The 27,151-nt window shown below is 64.1% G+C and overlaps 1 protein-coding gene across 2 annotated transcripts in view; it reads left to right on the top strand.

Moving 5' to 3' along the window:
• Positions 1-26,622, top strand: part of KDM4B (lysine demethylase 4B) — a 133,650-nt gene extending 107,028 nt beyond the window's left edge. The window contains exons 12-25 of one of the 2 annotated variants that reach the window (XM_047708836.1): positions 3,033-3,134; positions 4,019-4,218; positions 10,708-11,159; positions 11,413-11,533; positions 13,449-13,627; positions 15,719-15,941; positions 17,459-17,535; positions 17,792-17,847; positions 18,031-18,139; positions 21,977-22,162; positions 22,259-22,423; positions 22,722-22,841; positions 23,348-23,440; positions 24,525-26,622. In XM_047708836.1, coding sequence (XP_047564792.1) covers positions 3,033-3,134; positions 4,019-4,218; positions 10,708-11,159; positions 11,413-11,533; positions 13,449-13,627; positions 15,719-15,941; positions 17,459-17,535; positions 17,792-17,847; positions 18,031-18,139; positions 21,977-22,162; positions 22,259-22,423; positions 22,722-22,841; positions 23,348-23,440; positions 24,525-24,701 — 2,260 coding nt within the window. In that variant the 3' untranslated portion in view covers positions 24,702-26,622. The remainder of the gene's footprint in view (positions 1-3,032; positions 3,135-4,018; positions 4,219-10,707; positions 11,160-11,412; positions 11,534-13,448; positions 13,628-15,718; positions 15,942-17,458; positions 17,536-17,791; positions 17,848-18,030; positions 18,140-21,976; positions 22,163-22,258; positions 22,424-22,721; positions 22,842-23,347; positions 23,441-24,524) is intronic. The other variant, XM_047708855.1, reaches the window with a different exon arrangement.
• Positions 26,623-27,151: the final 529 nt, after the last annotated feature.

Here is a 27,151-nt window from a genome sequence, read left to right as displayed (position 1 = left end):
CTGGAAAGGCCTGGGTGCCTCCAGGGCCGGGGACCAGAGGTGACTGGAGGCCAACTATGAGGCACAGCAGGGCTCAGCGTTCCCGCTGCCCCATCTCCAGCAGAAGATGGGGTGTGAGGCAGCATCTCCAACCAGAGAGAAGAACGCGGCCCATGAAGGAGCTTGTGTGGTGAAACGCCGGACACCTGGCCACGCGGGGGTCACTGGGGTGGGGTACGCCTGCCGGTGAGAAGCCTGTGTTTGGAGAGAGCAGGTTCCAAGTGCCGGACAGGCGGGCTGGAGTCGGCTTGAGGAGTCTCCCAGGGCCGAGAAGTCGGGCGGAAGACAGGGAGATCACGCCATAGAGGCTCCCTGGGCAGCTGCGGCCTCTGCAGGCGTTTTGGGAAGAGAGAAAAGAACGTTGGCTGGGACCTAAATGCTGCATTTCTGGGTTAAAAAGTCTGGCGCCGAGGATGAAAATGAGCCAATGCACGCGTCACTATGTGGTTTCACAGCTCAGGTTACAGAAGGTCCCAGAAGCTTCTGGAAGGAACAGCTACGTCACATAAAGAACAGGAGACCCTAAAGGCATCAGACTTAGGCTACAGGCTAACACACAAAGGCAAAGGCGCTCAGAAATCAGAAGTGAAATAATTTATAACCCAAAAGGAATTACCTAATCAAATTCCAAGCTAAACATGCAAAGGGATGAAGATCTTTCTAGACGCGTAAAGCCTCCGATTTCCCGTTCTTTGTGAGGAAGCTACTGGAGAATGTGCTCCAGCCAAACGAGGGCGTCAAGTGAGAAAGACGTCCTGTCGAGGGACCGGATCCTGCACAGGGGCGTCCAAGGCAGTCTCAAGGGGGCAGGCCCCTTGGTGTCCCCGAGGACTGCGGGACGCCCTGCGTCAGAGGCTGTGAGCTTGGACATGACCGGGAAGGCCAAGTGTCTAAGACGAGACAGTTTCAGCTCCAGGAGGAGTGGGCGAGCAGCTCTGTCACTCACAGGTGAATGACACCTGTGGAGTCGGGAAAAGGGAAGTCTGAGTATCACTGCACTGACCGTGGTAGCAGTTGGGGGGGAGAAGTGGGGAGCCTGGAGGCGGCAGGAGGGGTCACAGCCTTTCTTTCTGTGCTGCTGGCGGGGCAGGGACGCCTAGAAACAAATATGAGTGGGGGAGGTGGCCCATCTGGTGCGCTGGCCGGCGCGGGGTGCGGGGGCGCTGCAGGGGGCCGCTCTGGCCGGATGCGGGACCCGGAGGTGCATGGTGGACACCTCTTCCCGCCACCCCAACAAACCGGCCACATTCTCCCGATGCGTGTTCTCCCAAGACGGGTGTTTTCTTTGCGTGCTGACATTCGTCTTGCTCTCCCTGCTCTGCAGCAGGGGTGGCCTTCCACCTGTGTCTGTCCGCCTGGCTCTGCCCCATTCAGGGGGTCTCTACAGTAGCAGGACTGGCGGGGCTTGGGGTCTGGCCCTGCAGCTGGAGCTGCCCAGAGCTCTGAGCCCCGTGGTGCTTCGGGGCCGAGGCAGGTCTGGGCTCTCTGGGACAGACAGGACTGCCCCTGGTCAGCCCTGCACATGGTGGGCAGTATCCGAGGTGGCCTCCCGTTCCCGGGTCGGGGGGGGAGGAGAGAAGGGGGGCTGCAGGAAACCGCGGCCAGGTGAGTAGGCAGTAGGAGGACACCTTTCTGCTGGGTGCTGCCTGGGGCCAGTGGGTGGGGGGGGGGTTCACTCGTGGGTACCCTGCCCTGCAGCGTTCCTGGACCTGGAGAGATGATCCTCCTCGGGAGACAGCTGGTGACACAAGCCAGCTGCGCTCTGCTGCTGTCCCGGGGCTTGCTACCATGTGGGGCCCGCGTTCCCCAAAGTCGCTCCACGTGGAACCCCCCGTGGCTCGGTGGTGCTGGAGAGCGTTCCCCACCTCCTGGCTCCCATGCCCCCTCCTGCCTGGCTCCTTGCCCGCGTGTTCTCCTGTCCCGCACCACCCCCCCGCCCCGCAGTGACCTGTGCACGCCATGATGTGTGTGACGCCATGCTTCTGCCCATGACACTCCCTCCCCCGGAATGCTCCCTGCTTTCCGCCTTTTGTCATTGGAGTGGTTCGTGTGCAAACATCACCCGGGGCTTGTCAGCCTGGCCTCGCCTGGGCTCAGGGGAGATGAGCAGCGGCAAGCCAGGGGGCCCTCAAGCAAGGCAACTGAGCAGCGAGAAGGACCAGCAGCAGTTACCGTTAGGGGACAGTTAGGGGATCCCTCCCCGCCGCCAGGAGCCGGCAGGGGCAGACATGGGAGGTGATGAGGCAACTGTGAGGCCCCTGTGTCCTGGGACAGCAGGGCTGTCGTGGGCACCCCTGGGTGGGAGATGGCGGTCCTGGCGTTGGGAGCCCTCAAGGCCTCCCCAGGCCCCCACCTGACCCCAGTCACAAGGCCCTGCTTTGCTTGGTGACCTCTTGGTCCTTGGAGGTGCAGCTGCCATAGGAACCCCCATAGGGTCTCCATGTCCAGACTGACCTCAGTGGGGCCACACGGAGAGCCCCCAGGGGGCGGGAAGCTGCAGCCAGCGCCTCTTGGCTTTATTGACCCTCAGGGAGAAGAAAGGCTGTGGGTCTTGAGACGTGAGCCTGGGGTTTCACAGGGCTGTCACCCCAACCCCTGGAGGGTGCCGGTGACGTGTCTGAGGCAGGCTTCTCCACACCCCAGCCTCTGTCCCCTCCTTGGACAGTTCCTGAGGCTGGACAGGGAGGCCCGGGCCGTGGCTCTGCAGGGCCGTCCAGCCTGCCTGCATTCCTTCATTCCTTTTTACTGATTCCCCGGTTTGCGCTGAGAAGCCGTCGCCGAGCCTCAGGTGACTTTCCTCTTGGGGCTGAAGGCCAAGGGCCGCCCCCACATGCTTGCACCCCTGAGCGAGACCAGGCCCTGCTCCGGCGGCCGGCAAGTGAGGGACACGGAGCCACGGGTCCGGGCAGGTGCCCCAGGCAAGGCCCTTAGACGAGGCACCCGGGGAGTCAGCAGAAGTGCTAGAGAAAAACTCCCTGACGTTTACATTCTAGACAAATTAGTCTGAAAGAAAACAGACACTGGAGAAAGACTGAGGAGGACAGAAAGGCCAGTCTAGAAAGGAAGAAAGAGCAGCCCAGGAGGCCGGGGCCGCCGTAAGTCCACCTCGCCCCTCTGCGCAGGCCTCTCCGACTGCCCCCTGCCTCCACCCCCACAGCGGCTCCGAGCCGGCGTCCCCCGTCATCCCACCTCCCAGTCATCGGCACCTGCTCAGCCCCATGTGGCCCCTGGGCCTGTCCCCCCTCGACCTCCCCTACCCCCGAGACTGCGCCCCCCACCATCCCACCTGCCGGCCGTTGGCACCTGCTCAACCCCATGCAGCCCCTGGGCTTGTCCCCGTCCACCTCCCTACCCCCAAGACAGCACTCCCCACCATCCCAGCTCCCGGTCATCAGCACCCGCTCAGCCCTACGCGGCCCCTGAGCCTGTCCCCACCCCAGCTCCCCTACCCCCGAGGTAGCACCCCCCACCATCCCACCATCCCACCATCCCACCTCCCAGTCATTGGCACCCACTCAGCCCCATGTGGCCTCTGGGCCTGTCCCCCCTCCAGCTCTCCTACCCCCGAGCCAGTACCCCCCATTATCCCACCTCTTGGTCATTGGCACCAACTCAACCCCACGCGGCCCCCGGGCTTGTCCCCGTCCATCTCCCTACCTCTGAGACAGCACCCCCCCCCACCATCCCACCTCGCAGTCATCAGCACCTGCTCAGCCCTACGCGTCCCTTGGGCCTGTCACCCATCCAGCTCCCCTACCCCCAAGCCAGCACCCCCATCATCCCATGTCCTAGTCATTGGCACCCGCTCTGCCCCACACAGCCCCCGTGCCTGTCCCTCTTCCACCTCCCCTACCCCTGAGCTGGTCCTGTGACTTTGGGGCCCCCTCTGGGGCTCTGTTCTGCCGGCTGGGTGGTGGGGCACACAGGTGGGACTTCTCCCAGTCATCTGACCTCCTGTCTGATGACCGTCCCTCTCCAGGTCCCACCGGAAAAGGAGCCAGCCCAAGAAGCCCAAGCCGGAAGACCCCAAGTTGCCAGGGGAAGGGGCCACTGGGGCCACGCTCCTGGAGGAGCCTGGCGGCCTGAAGGAGGAGGCCTCGCAGGAGGCGGACCCCGAGGAGGAGGAGGAGGAGCCCCAACTGACACTGCCGCAGGGTCGGGAGGCTGAGGCCACGGAAGGTCGGTGCTGGCTGGGGACCCCCTTCCTGACCCCGAGCCGCATCTCTGTGGCCACAGGGTCCCTGCTCTTAAGGGTCTGATGCAGTTGCTTCCTCGGCAGGGTGGGGTGTCTCCTAAAAACGTACACTTGAGGGGTTGTTGTGAGAAGACCCTCCTCTCCCAGAAACTGAAGGCGGCCTGTCCCTGCCGCAGCTGCTGTGAGCGGGAGCCAGACGGGGGCACTGAAAGCGGCGTGCACCCCGGAGGCTGGGAGCCCCGGACTCCGGTGCCAGCCACCGTCTGTTTCCCTGTGGGGAGGAGCGAGCTGGGCTGCCCCGATATCCCGCTCCCGGGGGCGCCACCCGCATCCCCCCATTGCCTCCTACTGGGCTTCAGCTCGCAGCGTCTGTATCTGGGGGGACACCAGCCCTCAGCCCATGACAGAGGCGACGCCCGTCCCCATGAGGGGGCACCCTGCTGTTTGCGGCCACATCAGCAGGCGGCTGGCTGGCATTCTGGGGAGCAGGAGGGACAGGGTCTCAGAAATGCCGACAGTCTGTGGCAACGCTGTTCTCATGTTCCCCGCTGACAGCTTCGCCTGCTCTCCTGCGTGCATGTGGTAGGTGCTCCCCAGGGAGAAGGGGAGCAGGCTGGATGGCAGATCACCCTGGCAGCCGCAGCTCAGGCAGAGGTCACCAGAAGGTTCTGCCCCGGTCCTCAGTCTCCCTCCGGTTGGCTGGCTGTCGGGACACGTGAGCCCGGCACGGCTCTGCCAGTCTTGTGCTAGAATCCCACCAGGTGCATATGCATGTCCCGTGGCTGGTGTCAGAGATGACGCGACATCAAGGGGATCCTCCGTCCCAGGGTATAGTCTGGGGCTCAGAGGAGGTGCTGCTCAGCAGATAGGAGACACAGCTTCCTCCCAGGGCTGCGACGGTTCCCGTCCGCTGTCAGTGTACAGACCTCAGTACAGATGGGGGTGAAGGGTCTGAAGGAGAGGGATCAGCAGAGGCCAGGCTGCCCGACTGGACGTCAGACTGGCTGTTGGGGCGCAGGAAGGATGGGGGCAAGCAGGTAGCAGAGATGGAGACCACCATTCTCTCCCAGGGCGGGGCGGGGCGGGTACGGCGACTTTCAGACGGAGCCTCGAATGTCCCAGCGCATACACCCGCTCCACGCACACCCGCTTTGTCCGTTTATTTCAAGTCAGAACACGCTCAGCCGGATGGTGCACGGTTCACGGGCACTGGAGTCCGCGGAGGCAGGCGTCCCCAAGGCCCCCCGGGCTGCGGGCCTCCTCAGCAGGACTTTATGGCCTCCACGCTCTGGAGGCCAGAAGCCCAAGTTCCAGGGTTAGGACTTCACAACTGGAATTTGGGGTGCACAGGGAGAAAGCAGGGCTGAAGTCGGTGGAGGAAGCCCGGCGGTGCCTTCCTCCGCCCTGGCTGCCTCAGGTGGGGGTGGGGGGAAGCTGGGAGGCACATGTCCAGGCGGGCACATGGTGTTCCCGAGCAATGGGCCTCTAGGCCCTGCACCCTTGTCCTGTGTGCCATGAGACCTAAGGAATGCCCGTGATCAGACACCTGTCCCGACAGACGAGGCCGGCGGCCGGAGCCTGGGCCATGTTGGGCAAATCGTAATTTCTCTGAGCTGAGCTCGGGGGCCAGAGCCTGGTGTCTCATCAGGTGTTTGCATTTGACCCTGGAGGCCATGGAGCCACAGGGAAAGGGAGAGGGGAACGTGTGATGTGGCCCGTGGGGGGCTCTGGCCCGAGGAGTTGGGAGACTCGGCGGAGCTGGCGAGGACCAGAGTGGTGAGTGACCTGCCCTGGCCTGGGCGGGCACTGTGGGCTGGGTCGAATGAGAGACCTCCTCCCTGATGCCAGGGCATGCAGTCAGGCTGGTGGAGGGACAGGCTGCCTGGGGCAGGGAGGAAACTGGGTTTTCGCTGGACATGGCTGTTTGCCTGAGTAGGAACAGCTCACTGGGGCCCAGCTGGGAGCCCAAGGGGACTCCTCGGCTGAGTGGTTCAGGTGTTCACGAGCGATGAAGGTGTCTGTGGGGCCCTTCTGGGGAGCGTGGAAAGGAGACCTCACGGCCAGTGCCGTCTCTGCTCCCTCCTGAGCGGACTGGCCTGAGGCTGGCTGCGCACCGCCGGGAGAACAGCACACTCGGCGCCTGCTCGTGCGCCTGCTCGTGCGCCCTGCGCTTACCCAACTGCTCAGCCACGGAGTCTTGCTTGCTTTTGTTCACGTAATCTTAATGAGTCTTTACCCAAACCCACTGACTCTTTAATAAAGACAACTGCCTTTCACCCACAACCCCTCCCCCCGCCTGGGGCTTCCCCCGCTCCTGGCTGCCTGTGCCCAGTCCCGTCCTGGGGACGCCAGGGGCCTGGTCTCCCCGAGTCTCAGGATTCCGAGGGAGAGCTGCCCTGTCGAGGCCCCTTTCCTAGGGAACCATCTTCCCCACGTCTGCAGCCCCTCCCTGTCCTCTCCCCACCAGTCTTACCCTGGAACCCTGTCAGCGCTTCGGGGCACATGGACCCCAGGGAGGGCGGGGTGGTGTCTGCTTGGGGCTGGCACACTCCCCCGTTCCAGACACGCCACCCCTGCCCCACGCCAGGGCCTGGAGGAAGGAGGATTGGGGGTATGTGGCCCCTTTAGAGCAGAAGCACTCCTTCTGGGCTGTCGGATGTGGCGCCCACAGCCTGTGCCAAGGGCAGAAGCGTCCTCTGAGCCATCCTCCAGCCACTGGAGGGGAGGTCACTGAATTCATTGAATAAACAAGTACTCATAGTCAGGGGTGACAGCAGATACAAGTCCGGGGCGAGTGGAAAATTTTAAAGTGCTTTCCAGATTTCCTTTAATGCCTGCTTGATGTCCCTGAAAGCTCGAAGCGCTGAGGGTCACGTTGTGCAAGCAGTGGGACCTTTTGTTTTGAGTTTGCTCAGTGACAGCAGTGAATGCTGTCACTTCCGCGCCACGTGTAGGTGCCTGCTGCTCTGTACCGGACGGCACCGGGACTGACTGTCCCCAGGAGGAAGCTTCCTCAGGGCTGGCTGGGGCTGGGGTCGCTGCTGGGGTCCCTGCCCTGCTCCCGCGGCCGGGTGGTCTAGGAAGAGCCCTGCGCGGCTCCTGGACCAGCAAACTCCGCCCACCCCCACTGTGGACCTCCGGGGTCCCAAACCCAAGAGCAGAATGGCAGCCCGTGGCCGTCCTGGTTCTCTGGGCCATCTGGGGTTCCCTCCTCCTGGAGGGTCATGGCCATCTCAGGGGAACTCAGCCACCTGCTGTGGCTCGGTACAGCCATGGTCCCTTCTCGGAGCAGGGACAGCGCTGGGTCCCGGGAGTGCTGGTTTCATACTGCGCTGTCGTCCCTCCTGGGTGGGGCACGCATGCAACGAGGGACCCCACCCCGTGGGCCAGACAGGCTCTAGACCCTGGGCCGTGTCCTCTCAGGGCCTCAAGGTTGGCCCAGTCCCCAGGGCTCAGGGAGGGAGTGCCAGGGCTCCCCACAGTGATGGAGCCGCAGGGGTCAGGACTGGCCTGACGCCATGATGTGTGTTTGGGTGCCCCAGCCGGCAGGGGGTGGAGGCTGGGCCCGAGTGTGTGAGGGGCTCTGCGTTACACTTGCACACTTGTCCGGTCACACAGGACACATGTCCCCAGCATAGTTCGGCCAGGCCTCAGGCCTCAGTTGGCCATGGGCATGCCTGCCTCGGGCTTTGTGCAGGACGAGGGTGGCGTCCGTGGGAATGGCTGGGACTCTGGGGATCAGGACTGGCTCTTCTGGCTGGGGGAGGTCTCTGAAGTGGGCAGCAACTCGGGGTGGCTCCCCAGCCCTCCTTCCACGGCAGCAGCCCCGCGGACATTGAGCTCAGGGGCGTGGACCTTCCAAATGCTCTCGTGCACTCCCGTTGGTGAACTTGGGGGCCGTACAGGTGTGCTCCCCAACCGAGCAGGCCTTTCAGATCTAAAGCTGGGAGGATGGGTGCTTGGCTCTGACTTAGCCCACTCTTCCAAAAACCTGCCGGAAGAGCCTCCGCTTGGAGGGGAAGTCCCTCCCATTCTTGGTGGCGGGGAGAGGCTCACATGCTGGGGAGACCCCTGGCTGGGACCCTCAGCCCCGTCTATGTGACTGTCACCTGCTCCGTTTCAAGGTTCCCTGAGGCCCAGGCATGTGAGGGGCTCGAGAGAGTCCCATGGGTGAGGCCCCTGCCCTGGGCCTGTGGCGGTCCCCAGGTCAAGGACAGAGCGCCAAGCACCCAGGTATCATTCCTGGTCACTGGCTTGTCCCCTAAAACGGTGCTCTGGGTGTGCATCCCCGTGGTTTGCCAGAGCCCAGGGGCCTGGCATGTTCCCTTTTGCCAGCAGAGCCTCTTGCTGGGGAGCGAACCGACAGTGAGTCGGTCCCACTATCCTCAGGCAGGGTCAGCGCTCAGTGTGATTTCCATTCGAGAGGTCGGCCGGATCAGGGCTGAGGGAGTATAGAGTTTCCTCAGAGAACAAAGCTGTTGATCAGAAAGTACCATTTAGGGACGCCTGGGTGGCTCAGTTGGTTAAGCAGCTGCCTTCGGCTCAGGTCATGATTCCAGCGTCCTGGGATCGAGTCCCGCATCGGGCTCCTTGCTCAGCAGGAGCCTGCTTCTCCCTCTGCCTCTGCCTGCCATTCTGTCTGCCTGTGCTTGCTCTCTCTCCCTCTCTCTCTGACAAATAAAATCTTAAAAAAAAAAAAAAAAAAAAAAAAAAGTACCATTTACACAATAGGGCAGGCCTGTTGCCCTTTCCATAAATTAGTAGAACAACTGACATGACGTGCCTCGCCACTGCCACCGGCCCGTGAGGCTGATGTCCTGGGGCCCCCTGCCATCCCTCCCTACCTCTCCCCTCCATGTCCCCCCTCTGACATCATGTCTCTCTCCCGACCTAGTGCAACAGCTCCCCAACATCTCCCTGCTCTGTCTCTTCCCCGGTCCCATCTCTTGCCCCCACGCCTCTCCCTCCGACATCTCCTCCCCACCTCCGCATCCCCCTCCAGCACGCGCTCCCCTCTCCCACATCCACAGGCTGCCTTTCGCTGCAGGGGCCCTCCAAGCCCAGCATCTGGAGGGCAGAAATGGTTTTGTCTGTGGAGCAGAGCGTCTGGTAGGGGCTTGCCTCAGCCAGATCACCGTTCCTGGGGTGCAGGTGGCAGCGGCCGGGGCTAGGGAGCAGTCGGGCCTCCTCCAGGCGGAGCAGGGTGATGGGTGGGGCAAGGAGTGCCGCAGGCCCCTGTGATGCTCAGGACCTGGGGCATGAGGCAGGCCAGGGCGGGCATCCCCTTGTACTTAGGACCAGTGGAACCTCTTGAGAAACGCGGGATGTGTGCTGGCCGAAGACAGGAGGAAGATGGGGGGCAGTGGGGAGAGGTGGGAAGGGCCAGGGGCCTGGCCCAGAGCCTCGGCAGGCTGACCAACTTATCCCGGGTTCTCAGGAAGCCCTCGGCCCCGGGCAGACCAGATGGTCTTTGCTTCCATGACGTCTCTCCCCTGAGAAGCTGGGACACACGCGAGGGCCTGAGCCAGCGTGCCCATTCTCCAGTGCGGCAGGCCAGGCCTGAGGCTCCAGGGGAGACTGTGTTCCCATCTTCTCCAGTTTCCGGGGGCGGTGCATCCTCCATTCGCGGCCCCTTCTCCATCATCAGAGCCTGCGGCGCCACAGTGACCCTCCCCCTGACCGCAGCCGGCAAGGAGCCCGGGCTTCTATGGATCCGAATCCCCGTTAGTGCACTGGGCGCATTGGGGCCCCCTCTCGGGCCGAGATCCTCGGCCACGTCTGCAGAGTCTCTGCTGCTTTTCGCAGTCGGGAGCTGGGACCGGGGCCTGTCTGGGGCCCGAAATTCTGCCCGACATACCGTAGCACATTCACTTGCGCCGGATGTCCTGGCCCCGAGTTAGGATGCCGCTGCGGCCACGCCTCCCTCCCTGACCTGCCCAATCGGGGACCCCCCAGCGGCAGCCCTCCGTGGTGGCCTCCAAGCCCGTCTGGCTCCTGCGCTCTGCTCAGGTGTCCACTTCTCCACGTTTGCTGGTCAAGGTGGCACTTTCTAAAAATGGCGCGGGCTGTACGCAGGAACCCTGGAAACATACAGAGCCCGGATCCCATCTTCCGTTTGCCACACTCCCCAGGAAGGACGCTGGGGGCGGGCCCTGCACCCCCCCACCCCGGTCAGGAGCTCGGAAGCACAGAGCAGCTCTTCCCGGCTGCCTTCTCACTCCTTGTTCCAGAAGGCCCTCAGAGCAGCTGGCGGAAGCAGGACGGAGGCCAGGGGCTGCCCCGAGGCTTGGGTGTGGGTGGTTTCCAGCCGCCCGGCAGGGGGACGCAGGGGGACGTGGTAGCCGTTTGAACTTGCTGGAAGCGTGTGTTTGCGGGGGAAAGCCACTTCTTGCCTTGGCCGGTGGGGTGGGGGCTCTCAGGAGAGTGCGCAGCTGCAGGCCGCAGCTCGACCTGTCTTTCCTCTCTCTCCACAGAAGATGGGAGGGGCAAGCTGCGGCCGGCCAAGGCCAGGAGCGACAGGAGGAAGAAGAGCTATGGTCCTCCGCACCCCCACCACCCCCTCTTGCCCCAGCTGCCGCCGCCCCCACCCACCCAGTTCCCCGCCGAGGAGGTGTCCCGGCCGCCGCCCCAGCTGGAGCCCCCGGTACTGGCCCCGGGCCCTGTGCCCGCTGAGGAGAACCCCCTGCCGCCACCTCTCAACGTCGTGCCCCCCGAGGCACCTGGCGAAGAGCCAGAGGTGAAGCCGCGCCCCATCATCCCCATGCTGTATGTGGTGCCGCGGCCCGGCACGGCGTGTGACAAGGGCCGCGTGTCCTGCCAGCAGGCCTTTGAGCACTTTGCCCAGAGGGGCCCCACCTGGAAGGAACAGGCAGCCCCCATGGAGCTGACGGGTCCCGAGGAGGAGAGCGGAGCCGGCGAGGTACAGGTAGGGGGGCTGCCGGCAGGGGGCCCTCGGGCTCGAGGGTCCTCTCTGCCCCGTGCTCCCACCCTGGCCCTTCTCATCGGGAATGGCCCCCGCAGCTCATCACAGAAAAGCCCCAGCAGCTCCCGGCCATCCCCTTTCCAGGGGTCTCACCCCTGCGGGCGGGGACTCAGGCCTCTGGCTTTGTCCTGATGGGCCGGGCTCCACGGTGCCTCGCGGCCGGGTCCTCTGCACACGCCGCCTCCTCTGCTTCCAGGCTCCGTCCACGTTTTCCAAACTGAAGATGGAGATCAAGAAGAGCCGCCGCCACCCCCTGGGCAAGCCGCCCGCCCGCTCCCCACTGACCGTGGTCAAGCAGGAGGCCTCGAGTGACGAGGGTGAGGCCCCCACACCCCCCGCAGGACGCCTGACCCAGTGGCCCCTGCTCGGCCTGCAGTGCTCCCTGCAGCCATGCCCCGGCCGCCCTGCAGAGACACCCCAGGGCATGACCCCCATCTTGGGGGCTCCGCTTCCCACCTTGGGGTGTTTGCTTTGCTCTGGTCCCCCGGCCTGAAATGGACACCATGACCTGTTGGGGGCTCAAACCACAGCCTGCTGCCCGGAGCCCAAGACCACAGGTGCCATTTATCTTTGTGTGCCTCAGTTTCCCTGTCTGGAAGATGGGGGCTGCCGGTCCTGTGAGGCATCCTGCCGGGAAGGCGCGCCCCATGGTGGCGAGCCCACGGCGGGTGCCGGGAATGCCAGGTCGGGTTGTTGTGTGCAGCTGTTTGTGCCTGTGCTCTGGCCACGCCCCTGCTCTCATGTTCTGTGAGAACCTCTCCGGTCCCCGCCGGAAGCCCCCTGCCCCAGGCCTGGGCTGGCCGCCCCCTGCTCCCGTGGGCCCTGTGCGTCTGCGTCCCTAGCTGGCCCCCGGGCGGGCGAGGATCCTGCCTTCTCTCACAGGCTCGGGATCTGCTGGGGTGCTGGGTGCAGAGGAGGCCCCCGGGGCGCTACAGAGCGGGCCAGCGAGCGAGGGAGCTGAAGGGCATGCCTGTGCCCTGCGTGCCGGTTGCACCCCTGCATCGGGCTTTGAGAAGTGACTTGGGGTTTGAGAATTGCGGGGCTGGGTGGGTGTGAGGACTGCCCCGCGGACACGTCCTGGCTCTGCGACCCGGGCCCATGTGTGGGAGCAGCAGGGCAGCTGCTCCCTGAGCCGCGCATGACCTGACCTGGGGCCCCGCCGCCTGCTCGCCTGGGCTCTTCCCGGTGGCCCTAGCTGTCCGTGGGGGAGGTTGGAACAAAGGCGATGAGGAGCTGGGGCCGGGATGCTGCTGAGAGCTGAGCCATGGCCTCTTGCAGAAAGCCTGCTAAGCCAGCTTGCTTTCCGTGTACGCTGCCTGTGGAATTTGCATGTCGTCTGGACAGCTCCTTTCATTCTGAATCGGCTTTGAGGACTAGGGTGAAGAGGGGTTTGGGAGGCGCCTGGGATCTGCAGGGCCAGAGCCCCAAAAGGAGGGGCAGCTCGCGGGAGGGCCAGACGTGCCAGAGCCCTGCAGGCAGCTAAAGGCTGTTGGCGTTGTTTCCAGAAGGTGCCTCTGAGGCCTCCCACACCCCCACTCCGTGGGCCCCTTGGGTGAAGCCGTGGCTCTTCTCTGTGAGACCCGCGGGAGCCCCAGAGCCCGGCGTGTGTCATGTGATCTTTGGTGACAGAAGGCAGGCTAGCAGCTCTTGTCACCTGCAGGGGGCCTAGGCCTGTGTGGGGCCTCCTCCGGCAGAGCAGTCTTGGCCCTTGAGTCTGGCCCAGCCCCTTGGGGCGTAGAAGATCTGCACGTCCATCCCGAGGGGTCTGCGCTGACCGCCGCCTCCCTCTCGGGCGTCCTGGTTCCCACGCCTGGGAGTCAGGGCTTCTCCCCACCGTGCCTTGCCGGCCCGGCGGCTGTGAAGGTTGGGGCCTCGGGAATGAGCACCCCGCTTCTCGGGGTGCTCAGCCCCATGTCCTCAGGAAACACAGCAGCGGGACTTGAGGACATTGGGGCATGGCTGGCTGGGACGTGAGACCAGCCGCGGTGGCAAGCAGCAGGCGAGGTGGGGGGTCATCTTGTTTGTGGCAGTCCCCGCATGTGCTGGAGTGACACTGCCCCCCCCCCCCCCCCCCGGCCGTGCTCCTCTCTTGGCTCTGTTGAGGTCGGGGACCTGTCACCACCGATGCTCGCAGCAGTACCAAGCCGCAGGGCAGGGAAGGAAGGTTCCTCTGGGCGTCCAGCCATGCCGAGGTTTTTCTCCGCCCTCTCCCACCCTCCTGTTTTCCTCTAGAAGCCTTCCCTTTCTCCGGGGAGGAGGACATGAGTGACCCCGAGGCCTTGAGGCCTTTGCTCTCCCTGCAGTGGAAGAACAAGGCTGCCAGTTTCCAGGCCGAGAGGAAGTTCAATGCCGCGGCCGCGCTGACCGAGCCCTTCTGCGCCATCTGCACCCTCTTCTACCCCTACAGCCAGGTGGGTGCAGGGCAGCCGCAGGGCGGGCGGTGGAGACTGAGAACACAGGTGGCCGAGGTGTGGGGGGCAATGGGCGGGAGCCCTGGGCATTCGGGGGCACATGAAGCTGAAGGCAGGTTGGGAGAGCCCGGTATCTTGCGTTTTAGCAGAAAGGGACTTCTCAGTGGGCCTGGAAGTGGGGCCGCTGGGGGCGGGGCGGGGCGGGGCCTCGGGTGGCCAGGAGCAGCATGGGGCTGGCCACGGTGGGCCCAGCTGAGAGGCGGAGCGGGGCTGGGGTGGGGGGCAGGGCAAGTGCCCTAACACCACCCAGGAGCCCCAGGGCACCTCTGGTGAGCCCGGTACTTGTTCTCAGCGGGGCCCCACTCTGTCCCGTTTCTCAAGTCAGGGACCTGGGCTCTCCCCGCTCTCTGTCTCAAGCCGTCATCCACCAGATCCTTCCCCCTTAACCTCTGGTTCCTCCCTGCAGCCCCCCCCCCCCCCCATGACCTGTCTTCTAGCTCTTTTCTCCCTCCCCTGCCCTGGCAGGAGCCTTTCCTGTTGGTGCCCCACTGAGCCCTGGGCACATGTTCGGGAGGCCACACCAGCCATGTGGTCCCTGGCTGGAAACTCCACCAGGTTTACCACGGGCCTCAGAATCAGTATGTCCCCACGGCCTTCCTCTGCCCTGGGATCTGGCCCCGCAACCCCACCCCCTCCACACACAGTGACAGTGTGCTCCCTCCTGACCCCCAGGGTCCCAACCACCCACCCCCTCAGCCCCCTGCCTTGCCAGACAGATTTCTGTTCATTCTTTAAGTCTGCTCAGCTGTCGCCTCTTCCATGAAGCCTTCCTGGACCTGCTGTCCCCGGGCACAATGCCCTCTCCAGGCTCTCCCGCCCACCTTTGCTCTTGCTCCCATTCTCTCTGTTTATAAGCCCCTCGACTGTGAGTCCTTGGAGGATAGGACTCAGTCTCCAGGCTCCTAGTCCAGTGCCCACTTAGCTGAGTCGCCCCGAGGTCTGTGCCCCGAGCCGAGGGCAGCGTGCTTGTCCTGAGGACCCTGCTGCTTCACGCTGCGTGGGGTACCGTCTCCATGCAGACAGGACAGAACAGTTGCCTTCTCTAGGCGTGACCCCCTTTAGTGCTGCTGGCAGTCAGGGTGCTGGGGACTCCGGCCTGAGATACGAATTTCCTTGCGTCCAGTGGCTCAGTTTCATGTGCCCACAGTCCAGTGTGGGTTTCTGCTGTCACAGCTCTCAGAGTCAGGGACCAGGCCTCACTTGCCCCATGAAGGGGTCAAACGTCGTGCCTGGGCATTCTGCCTGATGGGGAACCAGCCGTACCCTTAACCCCAGATGCCAGGCAGGGCGCCTCCAGCAGGGCTCTCCCCTCCCGGCTCAGGAGCAGTGCAGCTGCTCCTCTGGGGGTGTCGAGATGGGCCTGGAGGGTGCGGGACCTGGGTGCCGCGAGCAGGACGTTTTCATCATGATCTCTTCATGAGATGGGATCTGGGGGCTTAGTGAGGCCTTTACGGGACATATATCAGAGTTGGAGAGAATCCTCTGTATAGATTCACAGGTGAAACAGTGTCAGTCATGGTCAGGATCACAAGAACACATGGAGCAGGGGTGAGGGGCGGGCTGGGGGCCACTGGTCTTGTGGGCCGGCTGGGCTGTAGAACACACAGGAGCAGACCTCTGAATGTTCTGGCAGTGGGAACGGCACATGCAAAAGCCCTGGGGTGGGATGGTGCCTGGCTCCTGGGGTGCTAGAGGCCGAGCGAGGAGGCTGGTGTGGTTGGAGCAGCTTGATCGAGGGCCATGTGCCAGAGTGTGACCCTAAGTGGGAGGGTTTTCAGTGGGGGAGGGGAGACAGGGTCTGACTGTGTTCGAAGAGGATCTCTTGAGGGCTGTAGGGTCAGGGTTGAGAGCTAGGAGGGTGGGATGAGGCAACTGCAGGGCAGAGTGAGAAGCAGGCCAGGGCTGCTTGGGGCGAGTAGAGGGCAGAGTCAAGGATGGCCACCGTGCCCGGCCTGCTTTGCCTGTGTCCGCTGTCCTGCCCACCCCATTGGACTTCTCTCTGAAGGTAGCTCCCTCCTCTTCCTCCTCCAGTCCCTACAGACTGAGAAGGAGGCTCCCCAGGCCTCCCTCGGGGAGGGTCCCTCGGCTGCTCCGCCTTCCAAAAGCGGCCAGAAGACGCGGCCGCTGGTCCCCGAGATGTGCTTTACGGCCAGCGGTGAGAACACGGAGCCCCTCCCCGCCAGCTCCTACATCGGAGACGACGGGACCAGCCTGCTGATCGCCTGCGCCAAGTGTTACCTGCAGGTCCACGCCAGTGAGTGCTGCGGCTGGGCCGGTGGCCGGGGGCGGCCCCTCCCTGAGGGGCTCCCCTGCTTCACCCTCCCTGGCTTGGGTCTGCGGAGCCAGCAGGCCCCTTCCCCGGGTTGCCGTCTGGGGGCTGTCACAGGACCTCACGTCATGGAGTGGCCTTCCCCCTGGCCGAGTCTGACGGTTCCACCGAGGCCTGTCCTCGCCCTGGGCTCTGGCCAGCAGCAGGAAGGAATGCGGTGTCCGTTCCCTCATTTCAGAGTGCCGTGACACTGTCGAACTGTGCACTTTGGGGCAGGAGTCAGATGGGAAAGCTGAAATTCTGGAGTGGTCCAGGGCTCTGATCTCCCACTGCTGTGGGCGACCACCCTCTCCCAGAGCCCGAGGGCCCCACTTGGCCCGAGACGAGAAAGTGGGCATCTGCCCCTTCTCAGGCGTGAGGCGTAGCAGCAGTGAGTTCGAGCTCCCAGGACCGGAAGGAAGCTTCTGGAGCGGTCCAGCTCCGTGGGCCGCCCCGTGGAGGAAGGCGGCTGCAGATCTCCACCAGCCCCTGCAGAGGCCTGCCCAGAGCTTGTATCGTCCCCGGGCCGGGAGCCTGTTTGCTCTGCCTTGCTGGGTGCAGGCGTGAGACGTGCTCCTGCACCGTTAGGCCCAGGCCTAGCCCACCCTCAGGAGGGGCCTGAGTAGGGCTGTGTGGGTGCGACGGGCCGGAAGGCAGAGGTCTCGACCGGGCCCTGCAGGGAGGTGGAACCCCTCTTCCTCCAGGAGCCCGGCCCCCACTAGGCCTAGAGCTTGGCTCAGTGTCCCCAGGGCTCAGAACGGGGCCAGGCTCCAGCTCTCGCACACTTTGCTGTCCCTCGGGGCCTCTGGGGCACACAGCAGAAGGCTACCTCTCTGCTGCCCTGCTGTCTCCCTGTGTTCCCCCTGGGGCCCTCTGTCTCTGGCCTTGGCCCACTGCAGCCGGCAGAGCCCCTGTTTGCCAGGTGACAGGACCCCAGGTAGCCGAGGGTACTGTCGGATGGTGACCTAGGGCATGGCCTCTTGACCCTCTGCCCCCCACTTCCCCGCCCCTCTGCCCGTTTCTAAACCAGGACCAAGGTCTTAAGCAAACCCGCATCTCCCAGGGCCTCCAGTTTTTGGCTTCCTACGTAGTGACTCTGCCTGAACACAGGGCCCACCCGGCTCAGGTCAGCCGTCTCAACCGCAGGACCGTGAGGCCCACTTTGCACTGCGTGTGCCTGCTTGGCTACTTCCCCGGCTTGCCGGCCTCCCCTGGCCTGGAGAGCCTGGGCCTCCTCTGCTGGACTGGAGCCAGCAAGGGCTGCCCAGCAGGGGGCCTGCTCGCCTCGCCCTACTTGAGTTCCAAACGAGCGATTTCCAGACCGTTCTTGCTGTGCGCAGTGGCCTGGATTCAGGGAGAGAGTACGGGGAGAACAGTTGCCCTAAATGCTGCTGCGGAGTTGCAGATGGGCCCTGTGGGCTCTGCGTGCGCCCTGCCTCAGTGGCCCCTCCCCTGTCTTGCAGGCTGCTACGGCATCCGCCCCGAGCTGGTGAACGAAGGCTGGACGTGTTCCCGGTGCACGGCCCACGCCTGGACTGCGGTAACGCCCCCCGCAGCTGGGTGGTGCTCTGGGAGCCCTTGAGGCCTAGGGGTGGGGGGAGCTGGGCCCGGGCCCCGGGGGACCTCAGGCTGGCCGCCTCCCCTGGTCTCGGTTTCCTCAACCTGGACAGTGTGGGGGTGGAGCCCCCCACCCCGTCCCATCTGCAGCCGCTAGTTGGAACTGGAAGGACGGTGGGCCCCAGGGCAGAGCGGCGGCACCCTGCGCCCCTCACCACGGGATCGTCTGGTTCCCACAGGAGTGCTGTCTCTGCAACCTGCGGGGAGGAGCCCTGCAGATGACGACCGACCGGAGGTGGGTGGCAGGGGCCCCCCTGGGTGTGTGGCCTTGGGCCCCGAGGAATGCAGTGGGGACCAGGAGGAGCCGCTGGCCCAGAATGCCCCTTAAGGTCCTGTAAGCCCCGCAGGAGCTGTGAGATGGTCCCAGGGCCCGGGGGCGGGGTTCCTCCGGAATCCTGACCCCAGCCTCCCGCCGCAGGTGGATCCATGTGATCTGTGCCATTGCTGTCCCCGAAGCGCGCTTCCTGAACGTGATGGAGCGCCACCCCGTGGACATCAGTGCCATCCCTGAGCAGCGGTGGAAGCTGGTAGGTGCCCCGTGTCTCGCCCGGGGGTGCAGGGCGGCCGCTCGGGAGCCGGATGCCATCAAGTCTGGTTTGAAGGTGCCCCAGGTCCCTGGCTTCCGGGGTCTCTGTGCAGAGACGTCCATGACCCAGCCAAGCAGCGTGCGCAGCTCGTGCCTTCTGGCGCCCCAGGCTGGTCTGGTTACCAGGAGCTCCGCGCTCTGCCTCCCGGTGCCCCAGCAGTGGTCATGCGGCCAATGGAGCACGGCCTGCTCACCAGGCCGACCGGCCTCGATGCGTACAGAACCACCACCGCCTGGCCCCTGTGGCCGCCCTTCTGCTCTGTGTGTCCAGGAGTTTGACTGTGAGTGGGGTCACACAGGACGTGTGCTTTGGGGCCCATCCCCGTGGCTGTGTGTGATGTCCTCGAGGTCTGTCTGTGCGGCTGCCGATGGCAGTGTTTGCCTCCTGTGGCTGAGTGATACTCCTTCGTGTGGCCACGCCGCATCCCGATCCGCTCCTCCACTGGTGCACGTGTGGCTGTTTCTGTGTCCCAGCCGCTGCAGATGAGGTTGCTGTGAGCACCGGGAGACAGACGCCTCCTGGAGATGCTGTTTTCGTTTCCTTTGGGTCAGTCCCTTTGTCGTGGAATTACTGGATTGTGTGGTGGTTCTATTTTTTTAACTTTTTTTTTAAGTCCTCTCTGTAACCCATGCGGGGCTCAAACCCAAAACCCCGAGACGGGGAGTTGCATGTCCTACCAACGGAGCCAGCCAGGTTCCCCTGCTGGTTGTATGTGACTTCCTGAGGACTCTTCACGCTGTTTTCCCCGCGCGGCTGCGCCCGTTTGCGCTCCCACCCGTAGCACCGGTGGGAAGGGCTCCCCTTCCCCCGCATCTTCGCCGATGGTGGGGATGATTTGAGCTGTCCTGGTCTTGCGGGGGGTGAGGCCACATCTCAGTGCGGCTAGGGTTGCTTTCCCCTGCGGTGAGAGATAGTGAGCGTCTTTCCATGTGCCCGTTGGCCACCTGTCTGTGCGCCTTCTGTGGAAAAATTCCGGTTTACGTCCTTTGCTAATTTTTAACTCGGGGGTTGCTTTTCTTCGCCGTGGAGTTGTAGGAATTCTGTAGCTGGCCCCGCCGATGCACATGGTCCTTCCTTCTACAAGGAGGACCCAGCTAGCCTCGGGCGGAGTGTGGCCTCAAGGGGGCGGAGTGTGGCCTCAAGGGGGCGGAGTGTGGCCTCAAGGGGCTTGCGCCACCTCCTCGCCAGTGGTGGTCACCCTGGGGCAACAGCTAGAATGGGCAGAGCATGACTGTGAGCAGGCCACTGGCCTGCCGCGTGACATCGGACGGATCCCTTGACCCTTGTGGACCTTGGCCTTCCCGTCTGTACACTGGGCCGCTCGTGGCCACCTGCGTGGGCTCCTCATGGCTAGCATGAACTGGGCCTGACCATCCAGCGCGGGGTCAAGCCATCTTCGGCCCAGCTCCTGCTCTCAGGCCTGTCCTTGCCCTGCCTGGTGAGCTCTGCTGTGATAATGTGTGCGGGGGCATGACACCCAGGGGCGCGTCTCGTGGCCTCTGACAGCATCCAGCGGCTTTTCCCCCTGGTTTTCCCCAAGCCTGGGGCACCCCAGCTGTTTCTTGGGGCCGAGGGCAGGCACGTGGTAGAGCGGGCTTCAACCAAGGGAGTCCCTTGGGGGTGTGGTGCTCAGAGCCCAGAGGCGTGGGGCCCTCTGGCAGGGTCGAGTGGGCAGGCGGAGGGAACCCGCGTGGGAGGGATGGGGGGCCTTGGCCGTGGAGCAGGGGTGGCCGGCGCTGGTCCCGCCAGGTGCCGATGGGTGACGAGGAAGAGGCCGCAGCCGGTGGGGGCTCCTGCAGGAGCTCGGGCGTAAAAGGCTCCATTATTCAGGTGGGGTGATGGTGCGGCGCGTGGTGCCCAAGATAGACCGTCCCTCCCAGATGCTTTATGGATCATCTGACATTTCCAGCTTGCAGCCTCTTCATTACCAGCACTTGTAACGATGAATTAAAAATCCTTTTACACGAGGCTCACTTGTGCTGCCTAATGGAGCCTTGCAAGGAAGCCCGCAGTTAACTCCTGCTTGCCCAGACGCCCTGGCCGCAGGCTCAGGGATGGCCACTCCTGGCCCCCATCTGTCTGTCTGTCCCCAGGACTACCTGGCCTCCGGCCCTGGGCACTGCGGGGTCCTGGCTAGCAGAGTGGCCTAAACGCACATTACCTGTTGGGTTCGCCAGATCGTCACCCACACTCGCCCTCATCACCAGGCTGGGCTGGTCCCCGGAGGAACGTTGGAGTCCGGTGGGGACTCCCGAGGGGGAAGGATCAGCTTGTGAGAGTGGTAGAGGCCAGGCTGGTGGGGGCCAAACACTTTGATCTGTTCTGCTCCCTTGCCGGCCCGGCTTTGAGGTGGAGGGCTCACGTCAGTCCACACAAGGACGCTGGGCAGGTGCAGGGGAGTGGGTGTGAGGGGCGGGCTGAGGACGTGGGACCTGGTGTGTGTGTTTTTGGGGGGTCTGCAGGTGGAGCACCCTCCCTGGCCAGCGTCATCCCCCCCACAGTGGCCCGCAGCTCCCCCAGACCTCTGCTTTCCACTGACATCTGCTGCCCTCCTGCACCCCCTTCCCCCCCAGCACCTGGGGTCCTGCCAGGTGGCGGGGGTGGGAGGGCCTGGCCCTTGTTCTAATGGATGCAGAAACTCCGAGCAAGGAGTTGCCACCCGTGGGCTGGAATGCCTTGTGCTGTCAGCCTGGCCGCGGGTTCTTCCGCCTCTCCATGGTGGGGTCCGGCCCGGCGGCAGCGGGCACAGCAAGGCTGCTTGGGGCCCCACTGGCTTGGTGGCGGGATCCCCGCTCCCTGCCCTGGGGCTGCCGCATGTCTTCTTGCTTTCCCACCTGTGCGAGGAGGCCCAGTCCTGGAGGGTTAACGCCGCTCCCGCCTGCGGTGTCCGCGCGTGTCCCCGCAGGCTGGCGGGGATTAGGTATCGACAGTTTAATAACGAGATCTCATTGCCATCGATCGGTGCTGGGCGCGCTCCTGCGGCGCCCTTTGCTGAGCTGCTTATCTGGCTTTTGAACATGGTTTACAGAGCGATAAAGGCCCACTGAGTAAGTGCTCAGAGTGACGGCGCGGGCACCGTTGGCGGGGGTGCTGTCCCGCAGTGTGTGTCCTGTGGGGGGGGTGAGGAGCTCCCTCGTGGAGGAGGCCACTCCACGGTGCCCTATATTGAAAATTGAGGTAGAATTCCTTATTTTCAAGTACACAGTTCAGTAGCTTTTTTAATCCGTTCCCAGAGTTGGGCAACTATGACCAGTATTTAGTTCCAGAACATTCCATCTACCCAAGAGGAAATCCCATCCCCATCAGCTGTCACCTCCCCTCCCCCAGCCTGCACGAGCCCCCTTCCCGTCCCGTCCGTGGAGGAGCCTGGTCTGGGCATGTCACGCGCATGGACTCATACCCCGTGTGGCCTCCTGCGTCTGGTTCTCTTCCTGAGTGTCCTGGGCTCGGGGTCCGTCCCTGGGGCGGCGCATGGGGGCCTCGCTCGGGCAGCTCAGGGACGTGTGTGTGGCCAGCTCCTCAGTGCCTGTCCCAGGCAGCCCTACAGAGAGGGCGTGTGGAAAAGACTCCAGAAGTATTTCCAGGGGTGGCCCCTGGCTCAGTTCGGGGGATTCTCCACCAAGGGCGAGACCCCCGGCCACTACGCCGCGCTCCGCGGGCTTTGCCCTCCGTGCTTCCCCCTTGCCCACCGCGGGGGCCGCTGCCTTGCCGCCCTGGGTGCCGAGGGCCTTTCCGGGGAGACTCCCAGCCCCGTTTCCTCTGCTGCTGTCCCCCCAGAAGTGCGTGTACTGCCGGAAGCGGATGAAGAAGGTGTCGGGTGCCTGCATCCAGTGCTCGTGCGAGCACTGCTCCACCTCCTTCCACGTGACCTGTGCCCACGCCGCTGGGGTCCTCATGGAGCCGGACGACTGGCCCTACGTCGTCTCTATCACCTGCTTCAAGCACAAGTCAGGGGGCCACCCTGTGAGTGCCCCGCCCGCCCCCGCCCTCCCCCCCGCCCCCCGGCAGCCGCAGCCCGCGTGCTGACGCAGCCCTGTTCCCCCCCCACTCCGCCCCCAGGCCCAGTTCCTGAGGGCCGTGTCCTTGGGCCAGACGGTCATCACCAAGAACCGCAACGGGCTCTACTACCGCTGCCGGGTCATTGGCTCCAGCGCGCAGACCTTCTACGAGGTGAACTTCGACGACGGGTCCTACAGCGACAACCTGTACCCGGAGAGCATTACTGTGAGCGGCGCGGGGAAGGGGGGGCACGGGCGAGGGGAGGGGGCCCCCCACTCTGCAGGGTGGGTTCTGCACACACACAGCAGAGGGCGGTCAGTTCCAGACAGGCCCTCAGCCTGGGGGCCCCTGTGCCCACACGGTGACCATGAGAGTTCGGGCCTGGCCCGCCACCGCATTCCTCGCTGCCAGCACCGGCCCTTAGACGGGTGAGCGTGCCCAGCGCGGTGTGGGAGCCGCCGGCCGCACCCCAGCAGGCCAGGGCGCCCGGGGCCTCACCTCCCACCGCCTTCTTCCCCTGCAGAGCAGGGACTGCGTCCGGCTGGGACCCCCGCCTGAGGGGGAGTTTGTGGAGCTGCGGTGGGCAGACGGCAACATGTACAAGGCCAGGTTCATTTCCTCTGTGACGAGCCACGTCTACCAGGTGAGCGGGGCCTTGCTCCGCGGGCGGTGAGGGGGGCGGGGGGCCCTGGCCAGTTCCTGCCCGGCCGGCGTACACGGTCAGGCCTTGTTACACCTGGGAGCTGGGGGTCTCGGTTGGCCGCCGTTTTCCCAGAGAGACGTCTTCGGTTGTGCGTGTGGGAGATGACAGACGTAACGTGGGTTTACTGTGTTAAAAAGCATTTTTAAGCATAAAGTTCAGTGCCCCTGGTTTTTTTTTTTAACCCGGATGGTTGCGAGTTTCTTCTCACGACGGTGGGAGAGAAATGATTTAGTAGCCGGTGGTCTTGGAGGAGGGTCACCCGCATTCCAGCCGCCCAAGTCGACGGCTGCTCGTCCTCGGCCGGTCCGCGCTCTCCGTGTGTGCCAGCCCCCAAAGCTCTTCATACCGCACCCCTGTATACCCCGTGCCTCCTGCCCTTCCTCGACAATGGGGGCGCCCCTCGGGAGGCAGCAGAGGCCATGCCTGACGCCTGCTGCCCTTTGCAGGTGGAGTTTGAGGACGGGTCCCAGCTGACGGTGAAGCGTGGGGACATCTTCACCCTGGACGAGGAGCTCCCCAAGAGGGTCCGGTCGCGGCTGGTAAGTGGCCCCCGAAGCCCTTGGTGGTCCTCAGGGAAGCAGCCCTTCTGAAAGGCCTCGACCTCCCCTTCGTTGTGCTCCCCGGGAGGGCACCTGGTCAGTGGCAGGAAGGACGGGTTCCAGGGCCAGTGACCGCCGCACCAGCAGGAGGCAGACCCGCAGGAGCCCGGCCCCCGGCCATTGTGCTCGCGGTGGCTGCTTGAATACAGATCCGGGCCCAGCGCTGGCGGCGCAGGCACACGCTTCGGCAGAGCTCATCCCTTTTCAAAGGGAACAGCGAGTCCCAGGGTTGAGAGACAGTCACTGGCCTTTTCTCCCAGGCCTTCTGCGCTTGTTTTTCTGAAGTGTGTAATCTGAAGGCAAGGTTCTGGGGCGCGGGCAGCCGTGGCGGTCAGTGAATGAGCTCCAAGTCCAAGCGGGGACCGGTGCGGGTCGGACCGCTGACCTCCGACTGGAGGTTCCCGCGGGGAAGGATGAGGCTTGCCAGACACAACGAGGCCGGGCTGCTCCTCGTGGCCACCATCTGGCGGGACAGACCGGGCGCAGGCCGCCCGCTCTCCCTGGGGCTGGTGGCTGGAGGGCGGGGGCCCCTGTCCCTGGGCCCCGCCTGCCAGGAGGCACACACGCAGGACTGGGGGTTCACGCAGAGGCAGAAGCGCTGAGCAGCCACCCCTGGTCACCACCTGGTGTCACTCTCAGAAGGTCCCTGGGAGAGGGAGCCCCCGGGTCAGTCTCTCGGGGCTGCTGTAACGAAGCCCCACTTCTGGGGGCTTACGGTACAGGCGGCATTTCTCACGGTTCTGAAGGCCGCATGTCTGAGGTCAAGGCGTGGGCAGAGTTGGTGGCAGGGGACCGTGACTTCTGATTCACAGATGCCTCCTCCTGGTGTCCTCTCATGGCCAGAGGGAGAGGGAGAGCTCCAGGGGGTCCTTTTGCTTTAAGGGCACTGGCCTCGTTGCCAAGGACCCCCCACCTCCTGCTGCCGGCACCTCGGGGGCCAGCCCCGGACAGATGATGGGGGGACACAGACCTCGGGCCTGCGACGTGCCGCCCACTAACCGCTGTGCTGTCTGGTGTCCTGCAGTCGCTCAGCACGGGGGCGCCGCAGGAGACCGCCTTCTCGGGGGAGGACGTGAAGGCCGCCAAGCGCCCGCGGGTGGGCACCCCGCGGGCCCCCGAGGACTCAGGGCGGAACCCGGACTACCTGGCGTTCATGGAGAGCCTCCTGCAGGCGCAGTGTCGGCCCGGGGCCCCGTTCTAGGACAGCCAGCCGCCCGGCGACCCCTTGGCCCAGCAAGGCAGGCGGCGGCGGGCCCTGGCGTTTGCTTGCTGTGAATTCCTGTCCTCGCCTCCCCCGGCCCCGAGAGGCTACCTCCGCGCGCGGCCGCCCCGCTCCACGGCGACAGGAGTGAGCAGGACGCCGGCGCGCGGCCCGGACTCAGGGAGCAGGGCCACGCGGGCTCTGGGGGGTCCGGCCGGGGACTCGCCACCCTCCCCCCACGACTCAGATCCGTAAACCATGTAAGCTCTTCTTCTCGAAAAGGTGCTACTGCATTGCCTGCCTCCTGAGCAGCCTTTGAGATTGTGACTTGTGTACAGACATCACCTTTGTGAGGCTCTTTCTAGAAATACCTATTGTTTAAAAAAAAAAAACCTGAGAAAAAAAGGAAAACGAAGAAAAGGAAAAAAATCCCCAACGTTGTTTTCTAGATTTGTGGCTTTAACAATGAAGCAAAACGAAACAAAAATGTTCTTTTTCTCAGAACCAAGATACACCGAGGGAGATAAAAGCATCTCGTTTTTTTTTTGTTTGTTTGTTTGTTTGTCATTGTTTTAAAACCTCGCTTGTCTCCGCGAGCAGCAGGGAGGCCTGGGCAGGGCAACGGGGCGGCATGGTCGCGGGCCTGGCCCTTGTCTCCCCATGACTTGGCCAAGGTCTGGGCGGCTGGTACCGCCTCCTCGGCCCGCGCCACGGCTCCGTGCCAACAGGAGGAGGCCGGCCGCGCACTTTGGAGGCGACCGTCGTCATGGGGGTCCAGGAGTCCCCCTCCGGTCCACGCACGCTGTCACAGAATAAACACTCTCTCCTCTGGTTTGCTTCTTCCCCTGGTGAGAACCCACCGCATGGCTGAGGCCTCCAGTGTTTGCAGAAGGGCTAGGTGCCCACAGAGTGTCCCCAGCACCGCCCGGGGGCCCTCCTGTTGCCCTCCTCCCGCCAGGTGGGTGGCTGGCTGCCTGTAGCCTGCTGGGGAGGGACGACGCAGGGCCATGCAGGCCTCCGGGTGGCCTGAGTCTGGCTGTTTCCCTGTGCGGGCAAGGCCTGTGTCCCTGGGCTCTGGCCACCCAGGCACCCCCCTGGCCCCCCGCGTTGGCTGCTGTCCGCGTGCAGAGGGGCGCACACCTTGAACCCTGAGGGGCCAGTGGCACCCTGTGTCCCATTGGGAAGCGTGGATTTGTGCGTCTGGGGGGGCAGCCGGAGAGAACTAGACCCGCCTCCGGAGAGCTGGAGATTGGATTTATGAGAGCGTGCCTGCGAGGGGCTTGGGAACCCCCCGCCCCCTGCCCCGGGGAGCCTTTCCCGTTGTGGGAGGGCCCCTGCTGTCCTGCCCAGGGACCGACAGCATAATTTTGCTTGTGTAAAAAAAAAAATTAAAAATTTAAAAAAAAAGAGTGTTCTGATGGTTGCCAGGCCAGAAAGAACTATTATAAGGAGAACGGAAAGAATGTAAATGAGCCGGGAACCTTTCATTTGCTTGGTGGGGGGGCGGGGGGCAGGTGCCCTGGAGCGGGGCGGGGGCGGGAGGCCCGGAGGGGAGTCAGCCGGGATGTGGGGGTTTCCCTGCCCAGACGCGGCACTGTGTTCATATGTAGTTTGAAAATGCTATTTATATTGTACAGAGAACAAAAAGCGGGCTGGCCCTCTGGGTCGGGGGTGGGGGGGGCCAGACCCAGGGGGTCTTTCTGGGTCTAGGGTGACATGCAGACAGGCCGCGGCTCAACAGGGAGACGCACATTTCCCTGCAAAGGTATATCCGTGTCTATGTACAAAATCGAAAAACAAAAAAACCCATCCACTCTGATTTTTCTCCCACCCGAGATTAAGGATGCGCTGTATTTTTGCCTAATTTCCCCTGCCTCTAGGTTCATAATGAATTAAAGGCTCGTGAGCACTGCGAATTACAGCTCGCTGTCGTGGCGGTGTCTTCATTTCTGGGTGGGGGCCGGCAGGTGGGGGGGGAGGGGGGTGGTCCTGGGCCACCTGCTCCCAGACGGAGCCAGGGGAGGCCGTCCCAGGGGGATGCAGGTGGGAATGCGGGGCCCGTTCCTTCCCCAGCCCGTGTCTGTCTGTCTGCCCTCCGCTCGTGTTCCCGCCGACCCCTTGCCGGAGGCTGTCGGGCTCCACTCACAGGCAGGCTGGGGGCAGCTGTGGCCGGCGCAGAGGGTCCCCTTTGAAAGACAGTCAGTCCCTGCTTGTCTGGGGCCAGTGGCCACCCTCCCACTGCCCTCCCGACTGCCCGGTTCCGGGAGCGTCTGAGCCAAGAGCCCGCCCAGACCGTGGGGTCTCCCAGGCTTGGGATGCGATGGGGCCCCTTCCCTTCATGAGTGACAAATCCTGGGCCTGTGGCACGGGTGAGGTGGGTCTGATCCCTGTCCTTGAGCCAACAAGACTGGGAGAGGCAGCCAGTAAGTATGGCTCTTCTGGTGACGTAG

Source organism: Lutra lutra, chromosome 1 (assembly GCF_902655055.1).
Source record: "Lutra lutra chromosome 1, mLutLut1.2, whole genome shotgun sequence".
Lineage (NCBI taxonomy): Eukaryota > Metazoa > Chordata > Mammalia > Carnivora > Mustelidae > Lutra > Lutra lutra.
The sequence above is the reverse complement of the archived record's forward strand: the minus strand, read 5'-3'. Positions and strand labels throughout refer to the sequence as shown.